Below are 23239 nucleotides of genomic sequence, written 5' to 3'. Positions count from 1 at the left end.
TGGAATAGTTTGCGTTGGAAGGGACCTCAAAGCCCATCCAGTCCCACCCCTGCCCTGGGCAGGGACACCTCCCACTGCATCAGGGGCTCCAAGCCCCATCCAAGCTGGCCCTGAACACTCCAGGCTGGTGCTGGAGGTGTTTGTGATGGTTTAAATCATCCTCCTGCATTTAAACTCAGTTGCATGGGATGGTTGAGTCCCCATCCCTGGAGGCATTTAAAAACTGGGTGGATGAGGTGTTCAGGGATGGTTCCGCAGTGGGACAGGTACGTTTGGACTTCATGATCTCAAGAGTCTTTTCCAACCAAGCGATTCTATGATTCTATTCTATGATTTTGGCCGCTCGCCTGTTCCGTTTGTGTGAGCACTGCTTATCCTTTGTGAGCTCATGTTTGCTTAGGCCCTGGTGTTTTGCTTAATAAATCTAAACACAGTCTGGCGTCGTGGACGTCTCCACTTTCTGTGGGAGAAGAACTGGCAGCTGTGTTCTCATAGCTTACGGTTGTTGCCGTTGTGCTGCGGCCGAGCCAGCGCTCAGGGAGGGCGATTCCACCTCTCGTAGCCACCCATTTCAGCTGTGCTGTAATAGAAAAATAATCTTTTTTTCTCATATTAAGCAATAATTGATTGCTGTGTCTTCTCAGTTAAAGCAAAAGGGGACTTTTCTGCAGCAGCAGAGAATGATCGCATGTGCTAAGTCATCTTCTTGGAGCACTTCTCATGTAGCTCCTAAAAATAACGAATCTCCTCACTGCCTTGCTGCTGTTCAGCATGTGCATTCATAGAATCACAGAATGGGTTGGGTTGGAAGGGACCTCAAAGCCCATCCAGTCCCACCCCTGCCATGGGCAGGGACACCTCCTGCTGGATCAGGGGGACTGACCAACTCCAGGCTCTCCAACCCCAACTCTCTCGGCCTCTCCTCGTAGCGGAGGTGCTCCAGCCCTTGGATCATCTCCGTGGCCTCGTCTGGACCCGTTCCAACAGTTCCATCTCCTTCTTATGTTGAGGATTCCAGAACTGGACACAGGGCTCCCGGTCGGGTCATTTACCTCATCCCCCAGCCTGTATTGAAGCCGCAGGTTGCCCTGTCCCAGGTGTAGGACCTTGCACTTGGCCTTGTTGAACCTCCTGAAGTTCCCACAGCCCCACTTCTCCAGCCTGTCCAGGTCCCTCTGGATGGCATCGCGTCCTTCTGGTGTGCCAGCTGCAGCCCTCAGCTTGGTGTCACCTGCAGAGTTGCTGCGGGTGCCCTCAGTCTTGCTGTCTGTGCCATCAATGAGGATATTGAACGGCACTGGTCGCAGTACGGACCCTGAGGGATGGCTAGAAACACACCGAGCCCACCAAAAGCGCCTTCACAAATGCCTTTTGGCCACGTTCTGGGTTCATTTCTGCTCTTGGCCGTGCGCTGCCGTGTGTCGCTGAAGCCAAGTTCCCGAACTTGGAGTTAAGAGATGCTGGAAGCAACGTGAACAGCCAGAACATGTTCGCACACTAAACCCCCTGAAGAGACAGCATTTGCTTTATTATGGCTTTTTAAAATCCTGCTATAAAAATAGCAGTGGGTGGAGGGAATCATTATTTCTTGTATTTGAGGTGGTGGGTGTTACTTTATTTACTCTTATTTTTTATTAATAAGAATAGCTTCACTTGTGGCATAATAGGACTGAGTGTTTTGTTATCCTTGGCTGTAATCTGTGATAAACTACCCCTGCCATCCGCCTCGTAGTTTACCCACTAGGGAGCCAGATTATTGCCTTGTAAAACGGAGCACCACTCCTATAATCCCTTAATTAATTAAATGACAAATTTTAGTTCTCTCCCATTGAAAATATAACTTGTACATAGAGAGGACTTGGATTTATTGGATCGCTTCTTGCTGGCACTCTTGTTTTGGTTTTTTTTTCCTGCATATTGTCACTGTCTTTGCCTGTGTGTCCGTGCTTCCTTCTGTAAACACTGAGGAGGATGAAGCGGGTTCCTCTTGTTTGGGGCCGTTCTGTAGGTCTGTGCTGCGCAAGGGATGCGTTAGTCCCATCTTAGAATGGTTTGGGTTGGAAGGGACCTCAAAGCCCATCCAGTCCCACCCCTGCCATGGGCAGGGACACCTCCCACGGGGTCAGGGGGACTGACCAACTCCAGGCTCACCAACCCCAACTCTCTCGGCCTCTCCTCGTAGCGGAGGTGCTCCAGCCCTTGGATCATCTCCGTGGCCTCCTCTGGACCCGTTCCAACAGTTCCATCTCCTTCTTATGCTGAGGATTCCAGAACTGGACACAGGGCTCCCAGTCGGGTCATTTACCTCATCCCCCAGCCTGTATTGAAACCGCAGGTTGCCCTGTCCCAGGTGTAGGACCTTGCACTTGGCCTTGTTGAACCTCCTGAAGTTCCCACAGCCCCACTTCTCCAGCCTGTCCAGGTCCCTCTGGATGGCATCGCGTCCTTCTGGTGTGCCAGCTGCAGCCCTCAGCTTGGTGTCACCTGCAGAGTTGCTGCAGGTGCCCTCGGTCTTGCTGTCTGTGCCATCAGTGAGGATATTGAATGGCACTGGACCCTCTGGAGAGTCGGTGGTGGGAGCCCAGGCCTGGAAAGCTCCTTTCCTGCCTGTCACGGTTCCAGCGGCGATGCTGTCCTTTCTCTTCAGATGTAAAAAATCAGCTGCGCCCTCCAAAGTCTTATTGAAACTTGGGTTGGATTCATTTCTCTTCCCTGACTGCATCCAGGGCACAACGAGATCCTCCTTCCTTGCGAGTGTGGTGTTAAGATTAATTGTGGCCCCGCAAAGGGCAACTTCTGCTCTTGATATTTTGAATTTTTTTAGCTTATTTAACAATTTCCTCTTCTCTCTTCTCTCCTCAGTGTGGCTGAGCTGCATGAAATATGGGAGACGACAGGCCGTTTGTGTGCAATGCCCCCGGCTGCGGACAGGTACGTTTACAGGATACTTTATTGTGAACGTGTCGTTGTGAATCAAAGTGGCTGTTTTATCACTGAGGCAAAGAGTTTAAAGCCGGTGTTTTACGTGATCACTGGAGGTAATCAGATCAGAGGATTTGCAGTGTGTAAATCCCAGTTATGAGCGAGTGCAGGCTCTCCAAAGTAATGAAACCCACCTTGCTTTGTGGCATATTGTTATTCTGCTGGTGTTTTCCATGAGACTGGAGGAAACATGCTGATCTCCTGGTAACATTTCCCCACTCATCTTCTTTCAAGGCTCTTTAACCAAAGCACAGATCTTCCTTCTCGGCAGGGTGAGTTTGCTGCTGCTCTGTAAAGCAGCTGAGAATGTGACAGTTGATGGTTTGTGATATGTGAACCCCAAAGTGCTGCCTGCCATCTATTTTGGGCTTCCAAACATGAAAAAAAGACCCATTGTGAGTTTTTTTCCTCAGTGTTGGAGCTGGCTACGGCCTTGCAAAATTTCTGCTCGCTCTCCTAAGGCCACCACTTTGAATGGGTCATAGAATGGTTGGGTTGGAAAAGACCTTTGAGATCATCAGCCATCCCTGTCCACTACTGAACCATCCCTGAGCACCTCATCTACCTGGTATTTAAACTCCTGCAGGGATGGAGACTCCACCACTGCCCTGGGCAGCCTCTGCCGGTACCTGATTAATTATAGTCACAGCCTCTTTTCAGTCGTAAGACCTTTCCCTTCAAGCTCACTGGCCTGGGAAGGCTGGTGCTTTCCCAGCACTGAGCTCAAGGTCTCTCTGGCGCTCGGTGCTGGCCTGTTCTGAGGCATTTGAACCTCAGAATGTGAAAATGGGGAGGAAGAAGTGGGATGAGTGTGGCTTTTTGTTAGATGTGAAGTGATGCGCACGTACCTGGTTTTCTGGCTGCAGCTGTTGGATATCAGGTTGCCAAACTGTTCCGACTGTGGTTTATTTCGGAGCTCTATCTGATCCTAGGGTGCTCTAACCCATTCCAGGGACCTCTACCTGATCCTAGGGTGCTCTAACCCATCCCAGGGAGCTCTACCTGATCCTAGGGTGCTCTAACCCATCCCAGGGAGCTCTACCTGATCCTAGGGTGCTCTAACCCATCCCAGGGAGCTCTACCTGATCCTAGGGCGCTCTAACCCATCCCAGGGAGCTCTATCTGATCCTAGGGTGCTCTAACCCATCCCAGGGACCTCTACCTGATCCTAGGGCGCTCTAACCCATCCCAGGGAGCTCTAACCCAACTGAGGGAGCTCTACCTGATCCCAAGGAGCTCAAACCCATCTCAGGGAGCTCCCCATGCTCCCACCTGCCCCAATTCTGCTGTGTATTCAATATCTTAATGCCTCCTGTGGGTCTCTCAATTGAAATGAAAGGTAACTCTGCATCCCTAGGGCACGACCTCTGAGACTGCAGGTGAATTTTATGTCATGTTTATTTTTGTGGCGCAGAAATGGGTCAAAAATCTCATCTGGGGACTCCAGGAGGTGGGAGCTCAGTAAAAACACACAGAACTTCTTGGCTTTTGGAGCATTCTGGCACTGGTCTCATTTCAAGCATTTTCCATCCACTTGCAGGTGATCTTCCTCTTTTTCTCTCTCTCTTTTTTTCCCCCCCCGCCTTGTAGGCTGCTTTTTATCTTGAACTTCTTTGCCTGTGAAATTGTGCAAGCCATTTATAAAATGTATTAGCTGTATTTGAGCACTTAATGATGTGAGGACTTCAATCATACAACCTGAAAATCGGATTCAAACAAGCAATTAAGGCAAACAACAATGTATTTAAATTTAATCTCCCACAATCTCCCACAAATGACATATAAAGGTGGTTGCTTCCTCTTTTCGCTGTTCCAGACTGCTGCTTATGGGTAATTCTGACAATTCTTCATGTTAATATTGAAATGTTAGAATCCGGGTAATTCATCCCGCTATGATTCATTGTGATCTAACCTGACCTCGCGCACAGTTTCCTAGAACGTCCTTCAATACCTGCTCGAACCAGAGCGCGTTTTAAATAATGATGATCCGAGCTTGATTTAAAAGATTTCCAGTGATGGAAAATTCACCGCAGCCCTCGGTTAAGTTGTTCTAATGGTTAATTGTTCTCGCTGGTAAGGAAAAAATATGCCTTATTTCCAGTCTAAACCTGTTCAGCTGTGGCTTTCAGGCTGTGGATCTTGTTAATTTGTGTTTGGTAGACAGCAGATCCTTCCCATCACAGTTCTGAGGTCTGTAGGTGTTTGCTGACTGATCCTGTCATCCCTTAACAGTCCTTTGGACCAAGCAAACACCTGGAGCCTCTCGCTGTAAGTCCTAATGTCTTACGTGCATTTGTTTATCTTCTATTCCATACGTGAGAATCCCAGAATGGCTTTGATTGGAAAAGACCCTTAAGATCATTGAGTCCAACCATTGATTCATCCCTGATAAGTCCAACACTTGACCATGTCCCCAAGTACAACATCTGCTCGTCTTTGAAAACTCTCTAAGGATGGGGTCTCAACCACCTCCCTGAGCTGAGGTTCCAATGCTTGACAACCCTTTCAGTAAAGAGATTCCTCCTGATATCCAACCTTTCTGGAAGCTGCAGGGAGCGATGAGGTCTCCCTTCAGCCTCCCCCTCTCCACACCAAACCCCTCCAGATCCCTCAGCTGCTCCCAGAACCCCTGTTCTCGAGCCCCTTCCCCAGCTCCGTTCCCTTCTCTGGACACACTCCAGCCCCTCAAGGTCTTTCTTGGAGTGAGGGGCCCAAACTGAACCCAGGATTTGAGGTATGGCCTCAGCAGCACTGAGTCCAGGGGAAGGATCCCTTCCCTGCTCCTGCTGGCCACACTCAGCTCAGTGAGGCCACACACCTCAGCTTCCCATTGAAGGGTTTTAAGAGCCCTTACGAGCCCTGCTCACCACCACCAGGACTACTGCGGAAGCACCGTGGTTCCCAAGAGCTGTGGAGGGATCCTTAGCTCCAGTTGGTGTTCATTGAGCCACGCTTTATGGGGCAAGTGGAGTGGAACTGGCTGGTGGCGCTGAGCTGGACAGGACAGCACAGCTGGTGGCTTTATATTTTAAATATAAACCCAGATTTAAAGGTGGAGACGGATGGTGACCAGCACCTGCTGGCAGGGCTCAGCCTCGGAAGCATGCACTGCATTGTTTCCGTGATTTCCTTTTGGCACTAAACCCTGATCCTTGGTGAGCTACTGTGGATCGTCCCGTCAGAAATGGCATCTTTGTGTAGGCTCCTGTTAAGTGAAGCCTTAAGAAGAGTCAGAGGCGCCTGCACCTATCTCAGTTCATTCCCTCTTTGCTGAAGATCACACTGAGTCACAGAACTCCAGCTTGGAAGGGACCTCAGGGATCATCTGGTCCAACCTTTCAGGTGATCTATAGTTTAAATGAGATGGCTCAGCACCTTGTCGAGCTGAGCCTTACACGTGTCCTGGGTAGAGGAATCCACCACTTCCCCGGGGAGGTGATTCCGATGTTTCACTGTTCTCATGGTGAAACAGTTTCTTCTGGAATCCACTCGGAATCTCCCCAGGAGCAACTTCTATCCATTAGCCCTTGTCTTTTCCATGTGACTCCTCATGAAAAGGGCGTCTCCATCCTCTTGGCAGGCACTCTACCATGTACCAGGGCTTTAAATAAGGTCTCCCCTAAGCCTTCCTATCTAAAGTTCTCTCAAACCCAGTTCTCACAGCCTTATGGCTCCTCCTCATCCTATCACTCCAGGCCCTTCTCCCTCTGCTCTGAGAGGGTCAGCGGGAAGGGGGTCAGACAAAAATGTGTCACCTGTCCCCTTGGAGAAGAAACCGGAGCGATGGCCTTGGGACGAATCTTTTTTGAAATCAGTATATGTGGCACATTTAGGAGTCAGCTGTGTTGCAGCAGACTGGCTGTTGGGAAGCGATCGCGTAGAGCATCCAAAAATAACACCCCTTACAGACCTAGCAACCACAACATGTTTACACCCGCCCCGGGAGCCCACTGGCTGTGGCGACACAGGGGGGATGGCGAGATCTGCTCATCTATTTTTGGTGGCTGTTCCCTCTTCCCCCTCCTCATTTCCCTGAAAAGCTTCACAGCCTCTTTCTATTCCTTTGGGTTTGGCTGCCCCATCCCTGGAGGGGTTCCAGGCCAGGTTGGATGGGGCTCGGAGCCTCTGATCCAGCGGAGGTGTCCCTGCCCGTGGCAGGTGGGACTGGATGGGCTTGGAGGTCCCTTCCGACCCAACCCATTCCAGGATTCTGTGAAGCTGGGGGGCTCTGTGCCCCTTCATTTCCATGAGCTGGTGGTGTAGAAGGAAGCCACTCAGTGTCTGGCTTGATATCCCCCCTGATCCAAGGGTGCTGAGCGCCTCTCGAGGGCTGGAGGGCTGCTTGGGGCAGGGGTGCTGGCAGCGTGAGGTGTAGCCTGGCAGGCTGATGTGTCTCTCCAGCACTCAGGCCTCTTCTGCTCGTCTCCTGAAGGCTCCGGCAGCGCCCGGATGCTTTATGAAGTGTCATAACTGAGGAACATCTTTATTAATAAAACTATTTTGTCCACTCCTGTTGCTCAAACTAATGGAGGGGCTGTAACGTTGAATATATCCTACTGGGAGCAGGCCTCTCCGTCACCCCTGCCTCCTCACTCCACCCCATTTCACGTTTTATAAGTGCTACAAATCATAACTCAGGCCCTAATTCCAGTGCTACGGTTATCCGGGCCATTTCCTCAAACAATTGTTTGCTTTTTAAACCCACCCTTAATTTAACAATTTATTCCCCTTAAACCCGTGCTGCTGATGTGATGCTCGGGCAGCGTCCGAGAAACGCAAAGCCCAGAAGTTTCACGCGGCCAGAAAATGATTTTTCTTCTTTGTGGTTTATTGTATCCTCTTATCTTGTCATATAATAGAAATAATGTTTATGACATTGAGGCCTCAGCATCACTTGGCATTTAACCAACCTCAAAAGCAGTTTATTGCTTTGTATACTCTGCCGCCATGACCATTATCCCTTAAATCTCTATTGCTTTGTAATATACGAGGCAACAAATGGCTTCGACGATTGGTTAAATGTGGAACTGAAGCTAAGGTGTGTTTTGTAGCTTGTATAATCCAAACGAATATAGATTATTCCTTTTATATGAGTCCTAGGAGGAAAAAAATTACCCTCTTCTCTTTCCAAGAAGCAGCGAGCTCTCCTTGTTGTGGTTCAAACTTTCCAGTGGCACAGGTTGTGCGCGGAGCCTGAGCTGCTTAGAGCTTTGTGGTGGGTTTCCAGCCATGGGGTTGTTTAGGTCGACAGCCTGATCTGGAATTTGTTCCAGTGTGTCTTCATCTCAGTGTCCGGTAGGGACCAGCTTCACCACTCTGAGGAATGAGCCTTGTCCGTGTCTCTGTAGGTCACAGAGTCCTGGAATGGGTTGGGCTGGAAGGGACCTCAAAGCCCATCCAGTCCCACCACGGGCAGGGACACCTCCCATGGGATCAGGGGCTCCAAGCCCCATCCAACCTGGCCTCAACACCTCCAGGGATGGGGCAGCCACCACTGCTCTGGGCAACCTGGGCCTCCTCACCCTCATCGTGAAGAATTTCTTCCTAATGTCTAATCTAAATCTTCCCCTTCCAATTTAAAGCCATTCCCCCTCATCCTATCACTCCAGGCCCTTATAAAAAGCTGCACCCTGACTTTCCTGGAGCCCCTTTCAGCCCTGGAAGCTGCTCTAAGGTCTCCTCAGTGCCCTCTCTTCTCCAGGCTGAACAACCCCAGCTCTCTCAGCCTGTCCTCATAGCAGAGGTGCTCCAGCCCTCGAATCAGTCCAATATTAAAATGATAGAGCCAGAATAAAATCTCCTCTCAGAGCGTTTTTGTCATGCTCAGGCACAGATAACCCTGGTTCGTTGTTAGCATGCAGAGTCACGTTGATGTTGTGTCCCTACTGCACCCAAGTGATTTGAGGAGCTGAGCCGTAAACCAGAGTTTCTTTCCTGGTTTTTAAATGGAAGGAAACGTCTGAAGCTCCGTGGCGAGGAATTCCTGGCTGTACACACCTCCTCTCTTCACATCTGCAGCTTTTTATTTGGAGCTGCCACAGCTGAAATAAAATCCTACAGAGAAACATCTTGATTAAAGGTATTCTGTTATTTTACAGCAATGCAGGTTTCCAGAGTTTAATTATTTATTTCAAATTAAGGCCCTTACAGCTGCAGTACCTGCACATCCAGAGCCAAAACAGCAGAGGTTCCACAAATCATAGAATCCTGGAATGACTTGGGTAGGAAGGGACCTCAAAGCCCACCCAGTCCCACCCCTGCCACGGGAAGGGACGCCTCCCACTGGCTCAGGGGCTCCAAGCCCCATCCAGCCTGGCCTTGAACCCCTCCAGGGATGGGGCAGCCACCCCTGCTCTGGGCAACCTGGGCCAGGGCCTCCCTGCTCTCATTTTGAAGAATTTGTTCCTAGTGTCCAATCTAAATCTTCACCGTTCCTATTTAAAGCCATCCCCCCTCGTCCTATCACTCCAGGCCCATGTAAAAAGTCCCTCCCCAGCTTTCCTGGAGCCCCTTTCAGCCCTGGAAGCTGCTCTGAGGTCTCCCCACAGCCTTCTCTTCTCCAGGCTGAACAACCCCAACTCTCCCAGCCTGTCCTCATACAGGAGGTTCTCCAGCCCTCAGATCATCTCCGTGGCCTCCTCTGGACCCGCTCCTCAGTTCCATCTCCTTCTTACGTTGAGGATTCTAGATCTGGACACAGAATTCCAGGTGAGGTCTCGAAAGAGCAGAGCAGAGGGGCAGAATCCCCTCCCTCACCCTGCTGGCTGCGCAGCTCCTGAGGACAAGGTTTGGCTTTCTGGGCTGCGAGCGCGCTTCACTGATTTGTGTTGAGCTTCTCATCTCTGAGCGTTTACAGTACAGAAAGGGTCTGCAGAGAAGAAGTGGTTGGTTGTAGTGACTCGAGGTCATTAGCATCGAAAAAAAGTGAATCCATTTGAATTGTAACTCGTGTATCGTCAGCGGGGTAAAACGATATCTCCCACTTCTTTCTGAAGGTATTTTGGGGAGGTGGGGAGGGAAAAAGCTAATTTTGAATAATAATAAGCTTGAGAAGGCATCTGAAACCAGTAAACGTTTATTTTTTACACTCCTATAACTTAAAAACGGCCAAACCAATTTAAACCAAATTGGATCATAAAAAATATTGCTCCTAGGCTGAGCCCCTCGATGCCAAGTTCCAGTCGAGAATGAATTTTTATGACCAAATTATAAACCCCCTAGAAATGAAGGTTTAAAATGGAAATGTTGACAGACCTTTAACTACAAAAGCACTATAATACAACTTCTTTTTTTATAAAATGGCTGGTTTAAAATATAATTAAGACTTAAATATTATTTAATAGCAGCGTTTCCTGTAAGTTAAAATCTTTATCATTCCTATGGCTGGGATTCATTGCCAGCTCCAAGAGCGCCAGGTCTGCTCTGCAGTTGGAGCACGTGCGCGGTGCTGAGCTGACCCAGACACTTGTCTGTCAAATGGAAATGGGTCTGGACTGCTTTCCAAATTCTCCCTTTTGAAATTAGAGCCTGGATGCCAAAGGGCTCACTGGACCTCTCGCACAAATTATGGAATCGTGGAATGGTTTGGGTTGGAAGGGACCTCAAAGCCCATCTCAGATCTCATCTCAATCTTCCCTCTTGCAGCTCAAAACCGTTCCCCTCGTCTTCTCCCTGCCCTCCCTTATCAAGAGCCCCTCCCCAGCTTTCCTGGAGCCCTTTTCCATACTGGAAGCTGCTTTAAGGTCTCTCAGCCTTCTCTTCTCCAGGCTGAACAACCCCAACTCTCCCAGCTTGTCCTCATAGTGGAGGTTCTCCAGCCTTCAGATCATCCCCGTGGCCTCCTCTGCACCCCTTCCGACAGCTCTGTCTCCTTCTTATGTTGAGGATTCCAGAAGTGGACACAGATTCCAGGTTGGGTCTCATGAGAGCAGAGTAGAACGGGAGGATCCTCTCCCTCCCTGCTCACCAGCAGCTCTGCCAGAGTCTCGGCTTTGAACGCCAGTGGTTCATTCTTTGCAGGAAAACATATTTGCATCCACTCTGGCTGATTAGATGTTAATTAGGAGTAGTTCTTGTAGCAGGGTGGTGGCTCTGATGTTCTCGTCACATGCTGACAGCCTGTCGGGGAGCCTTGGAAAGCTGCTGGCCAAGCAGCTGCGATGAACCTGGAAGCCCCTCAAGCTGCAGAGCCATCCCTGCAGGAAAAAAGGAAAGGCTTTTCCTTCACGAGGGCTTTGTGCTGGCTTCTCCGTGCTCCCGGAGGGGTGTGAGTGCTGTTGCAAGTCCGGACTGCAGCCTTCCCTGGTGTCCTTTTTGGGTTTAACATTGCTGCACGGCCGCTGCACCCCAGCCAGCCTGAGCCTCGGCTTCCATCCCTGCCCCCTAACTCCTCTGCTCCTCTGCCTTCCTTTCCCTCCTCCTCCCAACGTGAAATGCTGCTGTTTAAAAATAACCCCTGGGTGGCTGGTGCAGGGATTGTTGCGACACCCGGTTCCTGTGTATGGAGAGGAACGGTTACCGCGGGGTGTCCGCTCCGTTTGCCTCCTGGCTTTCTTGCTCTCCGTCGTGAAGGAGCCTCCTGGCTTTATCCCCACGTCTGAACGCGCCGTGACAGCCTTAGGGATGCTGAGAGCAGGAGGCTGAGCCCTGGTTGATCCTCACCCAGATCTTCCGGGGTGATGGGGCTTGGGTAGGGTTGGTTTATTTGGAAAGTCTTCTGGCACCTGGTACGAGGCAACTTGACCAGGAAATTGGGAGTGGTTGGAGGCAGAACCCTGCAATGTCAGAATCCTGCTTGTGTGTGTGCACGCTGCTGCTCGCCCTCCTTCTTCTCTTCCAGGAGCTGCTCTCCCTTCCGCCGCCGCGTGTGAGGGGCTAGGGGTGCAAAAGCAGCGTTTCCTTCCCCTGCAGGGACAGCCGCGAGCTGGGACACCCACCCCTTTGGGGATGAGGCTGCGTTACGGCACAAGCATTCAAGCAAAATGTATCTGGAAGCGTATGCCGTGTGTTTTTGGCTGTCGCAGTGTTCCTGCAGCGTGTACTGCGCATGCAGAGCTGGAATTGCACTGGCGAGAGGGCTCTGGAAGCCGCAGTGGCCGTGCAGGAGGAGGTTCTGCTGCATCTTCCACTTGAAACCTCCCAGATCTGGGTGCTTAAGGGTTTTTTTGGTGGGAAGTAATTGCTTATTAGCACAAACAGGCTTAGCGTGTACGTAGAGATCAGTAACTTCAACTCCTCTTAGTTCCTTTCTAGTTTGGATTTGCGGAGGGAAACCTGGGCTGTGACTTGGACTTCTCACTATGAAGAGGCAGGGAGGTCTGGCAACAGCTTTTACGTTCCTGGTGCAGGGAATGCCTCTTGTAGAACAAGCGCTGTTAGGATTTCAGAGCCAGAGTGGCTGCTGCAGTGATTCAGATGAGGAGATGGCTGCGTGGTTTGCCCCTCTACCGTCTTAGAGATGCTGTGAGAATACCAAATAATGCTTTAATGATATGCAGAAGCCAGTTTTAATGCAGGTCCTACTAGAGAAAACACTATCGGAGGACAAACGGTGCTGCAAAGCGCCGGCTCTCCATCGCCACCGCCGTATCGGGCACGCTCGCCCGTCGCTTCATTAGCATCCTTGTTCATTTTGGCGTCAAACGGAGTATATGAGGCGGCACACAACCAGTAAACCTGTTTCATGTGGCAATAGAATAGCCAGTAATGGATCTAATTGCCCTTTTGGAGCACCTCCTTGTCCCAACGGATTCTTCAACGGGTCACAAATCACCTCAGAAATACCCCTACGGCTGAGTCGCGGCGCTGGGGAGGGCGCGATCCCCGTCTCCTGCACAAAGGCAGCTCCTCCCGCCAGCGAGACGGGGGCTGAGAGCTCGGAGACAGCCAAATGGTTTTCTTGAGAGCCGCTTAAAACTTCATTTAACCTTCCTGGTTTGGGAGGAAGGGCGCTGAGCAGCGCTGCGGGGCGTCGAGCCTTATTTCCAGGGAAAGCTGGGCTGTTCAGCCATCTGTTTTCCGAAGGGCGACTTGCAGACTCAGCAGCTATAAATATAGAGAGAGCGCGCGCGCCGGGACCTGTTCCTGTATAAACGGTCATGTATGTATAACTGCAGATGTATTTAGAGTCGCAGAATGGTTTGGGTTGGAAGGGGCCTCAAAGCCCATCCAGTCCCACCCCTGCCGTGGGTGATCGAGAGTCCCTCCCCAGCTTTCCTGGAGCCCCTTTCCATACTGGAAGCTGCTCTAAGGTCTCTCTGGAGCCTTCTCATCTCCAGGCTGAACAACCCCAACTCTCTCAGCCTGTCTTCGTACAGGAGGTTCTCCAGCCCTCAGGTCATCTCTGTGGCCTCCTCTGCACTCGCTCCAACAGCTCCAAGTCCTCCCTGTGCTGAGGACTCCAGAACTGGACACAGGCTCCAGATTTGGTCTCACCAGAGCGGAGCAGAGGGGCAGGATCCCCTCCCTCCCTGTTGGTCCCGCTGCTTCGGGGGCAGCCCAGGATACAGTTTTGTTTCTGGGCTGCAAGCACACGTTGCCAGCTCACAATGAGCTTCATGTCGAGTATTTACATGGACATGAGCAAATCCCGGCTGCTGGTCCCCCTTTGCTGGTGCTGTTTGATCCCAGCAGAGCCCCACATGAACCTTGCACCAGCGGCGCCACTGGCTGTGCCGCTCACACCCACCAGAGCCCATCGGATCGGTTCTTGGGCTCCACCAGGCTTCTAACGGTGTTAATAACTGATTTAGGTTTGGGTTTGCCTCCCTTAAGTCTTGTTCCCAGATGAAGGGAGGGTTTCCACTTTCCACAGCAGGTGGGGATGAGGAAGGAGGGTTTCCCCTTTCTTGGGAATATGATCAGGGCTGCAAAAATACTCACAAAGGAACACGGCCCCGCGCTCGCGGGGAATGGTTTCTGCTCTTTTTGATTTAAGGGAGTTTCACAGCCCTGGAGTTTCTGCTTGGAATGAACGGCTCTCAGCCCGCTCCTCACCCAAACCTCTCGTCCCCTATCAAAGATGCAAACCGCGTGTGCCGCGAGCACGAAGCCATAAATTGAGCCGGGCTCTTTTATTAACTTGAAATGAGTCTGATCGAAAAGCTCGCTTGTGGGCTGGAGCCGAGAGCTGCCTGATTCCTGCAGCGAACACAAACCCGCGTGCGTTGCCCCCTTGGCCGTGGCTCGCGCGTTCCACCTCCTCCGACCTGATCTTCCCGACTGCAAAACCCGTTTGGCACCCACCCCGTAAACTACAGGAGAAATCGGGTTCTGGCTTTGGAGGTGTTGAAGGGAGAAGGGATTTATTTAGGAAACAAGAAAGGCACCGTCAGAGCTCAGGATTGATTTTTTCCTCCCTCTTCATAACTCCAGCCTTTTCTTGGCCAGTAAAATATTTCCTTCTGTTAAAAAGCAAGTCTGACATAATACAGAATGCTCAGTGTTCTACCTGAACAATGTGTTCCCCAGGTGAGGACGCAGCCCGAGCTCTCACAAAGCCCTCGTCATTCTCACGGATGCCTTTGATTTTGAAAAAGGTGCCTGAGTTTGCAGGGTTTTCTGTAAACTTCTTGCGTAAAATCCAGCCAAAATTGTCACTGAAAGATAGAAAAATAAGTGGGAGGGGACTCGGCGTGGGATTTGCATCCCATTCCCCATCAAAACCAGCGCTGAGGAGGCTGTTTTGCTCACGAGGAAAAGGAGAGGCAGGTTTTCCTTCAGCTTTTTAGAGGCTACGTGGGGTTATTGGTAACAAATGGCCTGGTTTAGGTTCAATATCTAAATAACCAGGGGCTCTGGATCAGGGAGGGTAAGGAGAGGGCGAGGGGGAACGGTTTTGAGCAGAAAGAGGGGAGTTTGAGATGAGATCTTGGGGAGAAATGTTTTGCTGTGAGGGTGGGGAGGCCCAGGTTGCCCAGAGCAGGGGTGGCTGCCCCATCCCTGGAGGGGTTCAAGGCCAGGCTGGATGGGGCTTGGAGCCCCTGGTCCCCTGGGAGGTGTCCCTGCCCATGGGGTTGGAACTGGATGGGCTTTGAGGTCCCTTCCAACTCAAACCATTCCAGGATTCTGCGGTTCTATGATTTTTTTGTCATTCCGGCTCCCGAATCCCAGAACGACGTGACCGAGATTCACCCAGAAGCGAGGAGGCAGCTCTCGGCAATGAGCAAGGCAGCTAAAATCCTCTTTTTTCCCTCTCTCCCAAGGATGCTCTGCAAGGATTGTTGGATGCGGAGGCCGCTCCGCCCCTCTGCGGCAGCCAGGCCGGTGCAGCAGCTGGCGCAGAGCAGCGCAGCGAGCGCTGGATGCGGCTCTCCCGGCCATGCGGGGATGTCGGAGACGATGCCGTGTGGGGAGAAAACCCCGAGCATCTCTCCTTGCTGGAGAGCAGGGTGGAAAAAAACCCTTAAGCAATAACATGTCAGGTCCTTTCAAGAGCTGTTTCTCATGAGGTTGCAAGTAAAAAAGGAGGGGGATTTCCAGGGATGCTTTTTTTAAGCTTTAGGGGATTTTTGGGTCACATTTCTCCCTCCCCAGTGGTTGCCGATTTGCGTGAGAAGCTGCCTTAAAGAATCACTTCTTGGGCTGAGGAGGAAAAGCTCCCAGCAGCAATACTTCTCTTTCCAGTAGCAATACTTTTCTTTCCAGTAGCAATACTTTTCTTTCCAGTAGCAATACTTTTCTTTCCAGTAGCAATTGTGATGCAGGAGGAGCCAGGAGGTTTGTGGAGGAGTGATGGATTCCCAGGGCAAACGCTGCCTTAGTCCCACCACTGGGGGTTGCGATGCTGTAGCACAAAGAAAGGGAAGAAAAAGGACCTTTGGGGCTTTTTCTTCTCTGTGTGTAAAGAACAGGGCACGTGGCCGGTCTGCAAAGTCCGCTTTGTATGTGTAAGGGAAGCAAACAGGGATTTTTCCCTTTGCCACACTTCAGGACGAACCTCGGGGTGGTGATGCTGGAGGAATTGGGGCTCCTGGCAGGAAAGCAAAGGGCCGTGTGGGAGAAGCTGAGCTGTCGGCTCCATAACATCCCTGCCGTTCCTAAAAGATCCCCTTGGAAACCTCCTACAGGGGTAAATCTCCAAGAGGAGCCGTGGCATCGCCTTTATTTAACACCTGCTTAATGGTGCGAGCTGAGAAACGGCAGCGCCACTTCCCCAGCGCTTCTACCAGCTGGTTCCCTCCAATAATTTTTTTATATGCCGGATTAAAACAATAAAAACATTAAAAGTCCTAAAATTCCCCCCCGAGAGTAAATATCGAGACAATAAAGATTTGCGTGCGGGTAGGGGATGGGGTGGGAGAGTTTTGCTGCGCTGCAAAACAAGCTGTAAATTCATCTCGGCTGTAAAGGCTGCGGAACGAAACCGTTCTGTGGAGTGACGATCTTGCAAAAGGGGGTATCGGTTTGGTTTTGGGGCAGTTAAAGGGCTTTTTGGCTTCTTCGGGTTATTTATAAATGGGAACCGTGTCAGGCACTGCTTCTAGGCAGAGAAGCTGCGTTTATTTTGGGGGACAGATGGGGAGGGAATAATTGACTGGAATTCACAGCATCACCTCCTCTCGAACCCCCTTAATCCGTGCTGCGGGCAGGGAGGTGAGTGGTCCAATTTCAAAACCGAGCTCGTTTATAAGAATAAATATTCAAAGGACGAGATTTGAGGCAATCCGAGCTCGATTGAAAAGTAAGGAGCGCATCGTTCCGCTGGCGTCTTGCTCGTGGGCATCTTCCTGGCTCTTGGCTCTGTGTTTCGGGGTGAGGCTCCTGGTTTCCTCCTGCCTCTGCCACCCCTGCGAAGCCCCCGCGCGACGTGGCACCCAGTGCTTGCTGGGCTGGAGGTCCAAGCACAAGCTCTTCCTCCCCGTCAACATCTTCCTTCTGCCTCCCGCACTGTAAATCTGCTAATTCCCCTCCTCGCCCGGGTGTTAATCCAAGCTTTTGTTTCTGGGGCTGGGGGGGGAGCGTTCCCTGCTCACGGGTTAGGTATTAAAACCAATTTGTGATTGCTGCGTTAGCTTGTCTCCCTTTTAAGAGCCTTGCGTGGTGTTTGCTATAAACCTCGAACATTTGTAAGCTTTAGAAGAAAATTTAAATGCGTTTTGCTTTGCCTGCGCATGAAATTTTATTATCTGCGGCCCATAACGGAGGCGGAAAAAATTGTTAAGCCTTTAAGGATGCGAGGAAAGCGATTTTGGTGACCTCAGCTGTATATTTCTACATCGCTGAATCATCACCCGGTTGGCACCTCGGCGGGGATAATCTCTGCTCGCGGGGCCGGGAGCTCGGATGGGGCTGGGAGCGGGGCCGTACATCACGCAACCCGGGGCCGAGCTGCTTGCCTCGTGCTCGCCTCCTCTCCCCTCTGATTTTTCTTGCACTTAAAGAGTTTATCCACTTAATTTTTATTAAGGGCTGCAGGTGGAGAGCGATGTTAAAAGGCTTTGCCATTAGCTAGGAGCGGCGGAGGAGGCAATTAGAAGCGAGTGAGAGCCCTGGGCTGGTGCGAATCGCAGCTGGGGGGTCCACGTCAGCCCCAGAAAGGCTTTTGCCGGGGGTTTGGTTGGGTCACCGAGTCCACAGACGAGTGACGGCGAGGTGGGAGCGCGTTAATGCACTCCTCGAACGTAATCCTGTGGTGCAGACAGCCCGAAGCTCCCCGTTGTGAGCTCCCGTCGCGGCAGGCGCTGCGAGGTGTTTGGAGATGAACGTGAGAGGAGCGAGGAGGCTTCGCTTCCTCGTAAACCCGAGCCGACTCACTGGGGACAAACCTGGCACCTTGGGAAAGAGGGTACGGCTGCGTAATGGTTGCAGGGGGCTTGGGGGGACAAAAAGGATCCAGATCCTCAGCGTGAAAGATCTCCCGGGTGCAGGAGGAAGGCAAAGAGCTCCGAGTTCGACCCCTTCTGCAATAGGCTGCTCGGAGAAGTCATAAATCTGGAGAGAGAAGAGGGTCACTGAGAACCTCATCAGGGTGGGAGCAGCAGCGCCGCGTTAATGTGCCCATAAATCTACCTGTTCCGATAAAACAGGTGGCTCTTCCAAGAGGCAAAAATAGTCAAACGCCCGGAGTTTTTTTCCTGCTGCTGCCTATCTCCTTTTAAAAGCTTAATTACGGCGGCGCGCTGACATCCAGCAACTCATCATGGGCGATCGTGGCCCTTTGTAAAATGCAGGGCTTGGGTTTGCATCCGCGCCTGGAAAGCAGGGGCAGAAAAAGAGGAAAGGAGCTCAGGTTGGCAAGAAATCTCTGGGAGAAGGATGAGGAGAGGCACAAAGACAGGATGGGTTTTCACGGGCGGTGGTGGTGAGGCTGGTGCTGGGAAGCTCTTAGGGCTTGAAGAGGATAAAGAAGGAGAAGGGAGCAGCAGGAGGGGTTGGGCATGGGGCTAACGGTCTGGGGGCGCCATGGGTGTGGATGGATGGAAGGGATGAGGAGGGCTGGAAAAGATGAGGAGGGCTGGAAGGGGTGCAGATGGATGGAAGGGATGCGGATGGATGGAAGGGATGAGGAGGGCTGGAAAAGATGAGGATGGATGGAAGGGCTGCGGATGGATGGAAGGGATGCGGATGGATGGAGGGGATACGGAAGGATGGGAGGGATGCAGATGGATAGAAGGGATGCGGATGGATGGAAGGGATGCGGATGGATGGAAGGGATGCAGATGGATGGAAGGGATGCGGATGGATAGAAGGGATGCGGATGGATAGAAGGGATGCGGATGGATGGAAGGGATGCGGATGGATGGAAGGGATGCGGATGGATAGAAGGGATGCGGATGGATGGAAGGGATGCGAGGGCAGGACTGACACTGCCCCGATGGGAGTTGCTGCAGGGGTTTGGTGAACCCCTCAGCCTCTCACATGTCGCTCTGGGACACCTGTAGAAGCCAGAGGTGGACACAAGGGTCTCCACAGAGCGCTTGTACCTCTCGATGTAGGCAAAGACCCTTCTTATTTCTGCAGCTCATTTCCAAAAAGCCTCAGGTGCATCTTAAGGTGGCCAAGAATCCATAAATCTATTTGCCTGCTGTATTTTGTGTCTCCTCTTGGCGATATCCCATCCACCAACCTCAGGAATCACCCCCCTGGTTTCCAGACTGTGTGAACGTATTTAAGTCATGCCCACGTGCATCCAGTGATGTGGATCTGCGCTTCCTTACAGCTCGTTCCCTCCAACTGGTAAACGCTGATGTTAAAGGGGAAACCCACCAGGCCTCTCAGCCCCTTAAATCCTGACTTCATTTAACGCCGTGCTTCTGGAGCTTCCCCAGGCGAGACCCTAGCTCAGGTCCACAACATCCACACCTATTTTCAGGCCGTGAGGAGAGGCTCACACACCATGAATGGCTGGGAACCGACCCAATATCACAAATGAATTGAAGGAAATCAACCTTCCAGTGCATTAAAAACCTGAATGGGGACCGCGCGTCCCTTTTTCTAATTGTAGTGGTGCTCAAAGGTCAAGGCTGAGTCACGTCGACTCTTTCAAGCTGCACAATGAGCGCTTTTTTTTCCGCTGCAGCTAACTTTTTGTTTTTAGGCTCAGCTTTATCCTAGCCCTGAAACAATAGTGCAGTCAAGAGGGATCGCCCCGGCTCGGTGTGAGGTGTCTTCTGAGAGGAACAACCACCAAACCTCTTGGATGAAACTGAATTCAACCTCTGCTCCCTCGGTGGGGAGTTTGCTTTGGAAATGACCGTAAGGGGGTTGGATTGGAGTTGAGGGACCACCTGTCTGGAGCAGAATCTGCTTTCTCTTATGCTCTTATCAGGGTCAGTATGGAAAGGGAGACATCGCCGTCCCGCGTGTGGGCACGGCAGCTCCGTGCGGGCATGGCAGCTCCATGCAGCGAGTCCTGTAGCTCCAGGACCCAGCACAACGGCGTTGGGTATCTCAGCATCCAAGGCAGACAGCCGAGTCTTGGATTTGGCTCAGTCCTGCTGGCTTTAGTCGCTCTCTTTCCCTTTACCTCCGTTTTTAAGCTCGCCTCCCCGGTGCCGAGAGAGCATCGTGACATCCCTGCTGGGTGCGGGCTACGAGACTCCCCGTTGTCACCCCAGTTTTAAGGGCTGCGTTTCCAGTGAGGCCAAGCTCTCGACTGCGATGCGCGGCTTGGCAGGGAGCAGGGAAGCCCGAGCAGCTCGTCCCACGGCGCTGCTGGAGCTGCATGTGCTTCCACAACCTGCTGCCAGCGCCTCTCCGCGCCCGTGCGGTACGGACAGCCTTGGCCACCGTCCAGAGACTCTTTTAAGTCTCCCCAAGCACAAATCCTCAGCTCTGTAGACAAATTAATCGACTCCAGTTCGGATTTAATTATTTTTACACGTACATTCTTGTTTCTCGGGGTATGAGAAGGAGTTTCCTGTTATTCTTTTCTTTTCACTCTATAAATTATCTCTCGCATGCCTGCACCGTGCGGGGCTGGCTGCCGACGCTGTTTGTTTGCTGAGAAAAGAGTCTTTGCTCCAAGATTATTCATTCAGGAGCTGTCGAGTGGTTGAGGCAGGAAGGGTGACTCATTCCACAAACAGCAGAGGCTTGCAGGGAAAGGCAGGAGCCCGGATTGGGTTTCTGTGGCAGAGCTGAAGGCTTTGGGGGGGATTTTTTCTGCACCTCCCTTCATTTTTTACCCTTTCTTTTCTACCAGGAGCTCGCGCGTCTTTCTTGGCGTTGGCGCCACGAACAACACAGCTGCCTAATTCACCCTTTTCCTCCCTCAATGCCTCTTGCCTTCCTAAACTGCTCAGCCCGAGCAGCTCTCTGCTGTCGGGCAGGGCAGGAATTCCACTTTAGCCCCAGCTCCCTGCCCTCTGCTGTCCCTCTGCCTGCTTTCTCTGCTCTCTCTTCCCCAGCTCTTGGATGCTGAGCTCCTAATGAATCACCGAGCGCCTACACTTGAAATACGGTTGGGGAACCGCGGCTGTAATTGCCTTTGTTAATGGTTTTGCTTCTCACATGGCTCCTGGTCCTTGCATGCGCGGTCGGCTCCCTCTCCTAACGCCCTCCTGAAGTTATGGAGCCTTTTCCTTTTTATTTGCTCTGTCTGGTAGGTAGGGGAAGAATTGATGGCTTGCCCAAGGTCACACTGAAAACCTGCGCTGCTGCTGGGATTCGAGTCGGGGACGTAATAATGATTCACATCCACATTGGAGCTATCGGGGTTCCCATGGGACAAGAGCGTATCCGAAGGCACAAGCCGCGGAGTCGCTGACGCTCTGCAACTCCACCCCCTCGCTCACCTCCGTTAATTACCGCTGTGCCTCTCCTCTTAAGTTATGTGGCAGCGGTAATTAATACATGGATTTTAATAACCTTCACTTGGAGTCGAAACAAGGCTAAAAATGCTCCACCGTGTGGAAGTAAATAATTATTGCATTTCCAGGTCATAGCCCAGGGCTGCAGGCTTTGTGCCACTGCGGATACATCCCCGCATTGTCTGCATCCGTCTGCGGAGCTCGAGATGGAGCAGCCAGTGCTTGCAGGGAGCTCAGGAGGAGCAGGCTGAGTCCTGGAGATGCCTGTTCTTCTCCTCGAGGAAGGTAGTGATGTCTTAGAAAATCCTGCTTCCACCCAACAGAGACCCATTAGGGATTGAGAAGCCAGCTCAAGGTTTGCATCCCGGGCTGTAAGCGCAGCAGTTGTCCCGGAGGAGCTGCGCCTACGAGGCACCCAGGGCTCCTTGTCTGTGGGGCTGGACGTCCTCTGAGCAAAATAAAGCTGTTTTCCTCCCCGGTGCTCCATAAACCACCGCAACCATCTGCTGGTTGCCCCTACATCTGCCCCTTTTAAACAGGAGAGAAGGTGGGTTCGTGCTCCTCTGGGTGCGGTGGAGGAATTCCTTGGTAGCTGAAGGGCTGGGGTTGATACCTACAGCGCCCAGTGTCCACATGGGTTAAATCCAGCTGGGGTGGGCACCTTCCTAGCCGGGCAAGTTGGCTGCTGGCCGCTTCGATTGGCTTTGTCTGCACCCAGATGTGCTGCTGCTCAGCTGAGATAGGCTGGAGATGGAGGAGAGGGCGTCGCTGCCACGTGAGACTTGAAAAAGTTGGTTCCATAGTTTATTGTAGGAGTTTGCCCGCTGTGTCCTTGGCCAAACGCTTCCCTCTTCACCCTCTCCGTGCTGTGCTGGAGGCCAGATGGTTGCTGCCTTCCCCCCTTCCGAAACACCTGCATTCCAGCGGAGGGCATGTGTATGAGAAGCCCTCTGGGATAAGGGAAGCTATAGAAATGTAAATTAAATTATTTACTTACTCCCAGTTAAATGCTCTGCCCTTCTGGCCAAGGAGGAACAGGGATGGGACGGGATGGGATGAGCTTCAGAATCTGCTTAACTCTTTGTTTGAATTGTAGGGAAGTTTGGGGAGCGACCGGAGGATCCCAAATACCAAACTGCCCCTAAAAACCTGCTCCCTGGTCCTCGCTGCCCTATAAACAAACAGCTTGGCTGTCACCTCCCAGGTGCTGAGCTCAGGGAAGCCACAGTGCCCCGAGTCACGCTCTGAACCTCGCTGCCGCTCTCCCTTGCTGGGAGGGAGCACTATCTGAAGGCAGGTGCTGCTCTCTAAGTGAAAAAAACAATCAGAAAAGGCAAATTTCTGTGGGTTGAACAATGTTCATCCAAAACAAAGTGTTTGTTGAAGGGTTTTATGGCTGGCTGGACGCGGCTCCCTGACGGCAGCAACCTTTGCTGCCTGCAGACAGGCTGAAGTGCCTAGTTCTTATTCTTTTTTTTGCTTTTAAAAACAAGGAAAGGATCGTGAATTAGTCACAGGGCAGGATGTAAGCAGATTGGTGAAGTGAAAGGCATTGCCACATGGATCCCTGAAGTTGCCTGAGCTGAAAATAACATTGCAAGGTTAAATCTCGATGCAGTTTTAGGGACAGGGGGGACAAAATGCATCCAAGCCCACTCTTCTCAAAGGTGACTGAGCTGGCTGTGACCTTCCTGCTTTTCCCAGGGCCTGAGTGAGCAGAAATGAGCTTTTCCTGCTGCCTACGGCTTGGGAAGGGCACTTAATGCCCGAACATTTTGCAGACAAGCATCCTGCCGCAGCGCTAAGAAACAGCCCCACTGCGGCAGCGACAAAGCAGAGCCCTGATGTGGAGGCTGAGCTGAAATTACCTCTCGCTCCTCTTTCAGCTTTTCCTTTCTCCCCTGCGTGCACTGGTGTGAAATGACCTTGGCTTAGGGGCGTTCTCGGTATAAAACCTGCGCAGCCCACGGAGCATCCACTTCCCCTCCTGCTTCGTGCTCAAACAG

The 23239-nt window shown here is 51.8% G+C and overlaps 1 protein-coding gene across 3 annotated transcripts in view; it reads left to right on the top strand.

Annotated features, from left to right (window-relative positions):
- LOC138732854 (cyclic AMP-dependent transcription factor ATF-7) overlaps positions 1–23239 on the top strand; it is a 62550-nt gene that overhangs the window by 14721 nt on the left and 24590 nt on the right. For 2 of the 3 annotated variants that reach the window (XM_069879586.1, XM_069879587.1), the window contains exon 2: positions 2863–2931. In XM_069879586.1, coding sequence (XP_069735687.1) covers positions 2884–2931 — 48 coding nt within the window. In that variant the 5' untranslated portion in view covers positions 2863–2883. Of the gene's footprint in view, positions 1–2793; positions 2932–23239 lie in introns of those variants that run through there. The other variant, XM_069879584.1, reaches the window with a different exon arrangement.

Source organism: Phaenicophaeus curvirostris, chromosome 38 (genome assembly GCF_032191515.1).
Source record: "Phaenicophaeus curvirostris isolate KB17595 chromosome 38, BPBGC_Pcur_1.0, whole genome shotgun sequence".
In the NCBI taxonomy this organism is placed as follows: domain Eukaryota; kingdom Metazoa; phylum Chordata; class Aves; order Cuculiformes; family Cuculidae; genus Phaenicophaeus; species Phaenicophaeus curvirostris.
Note: the sequence above shows the minus strand (reverse complement) of the source record. Positions and strands in the feature narration are given on the sequence as shown.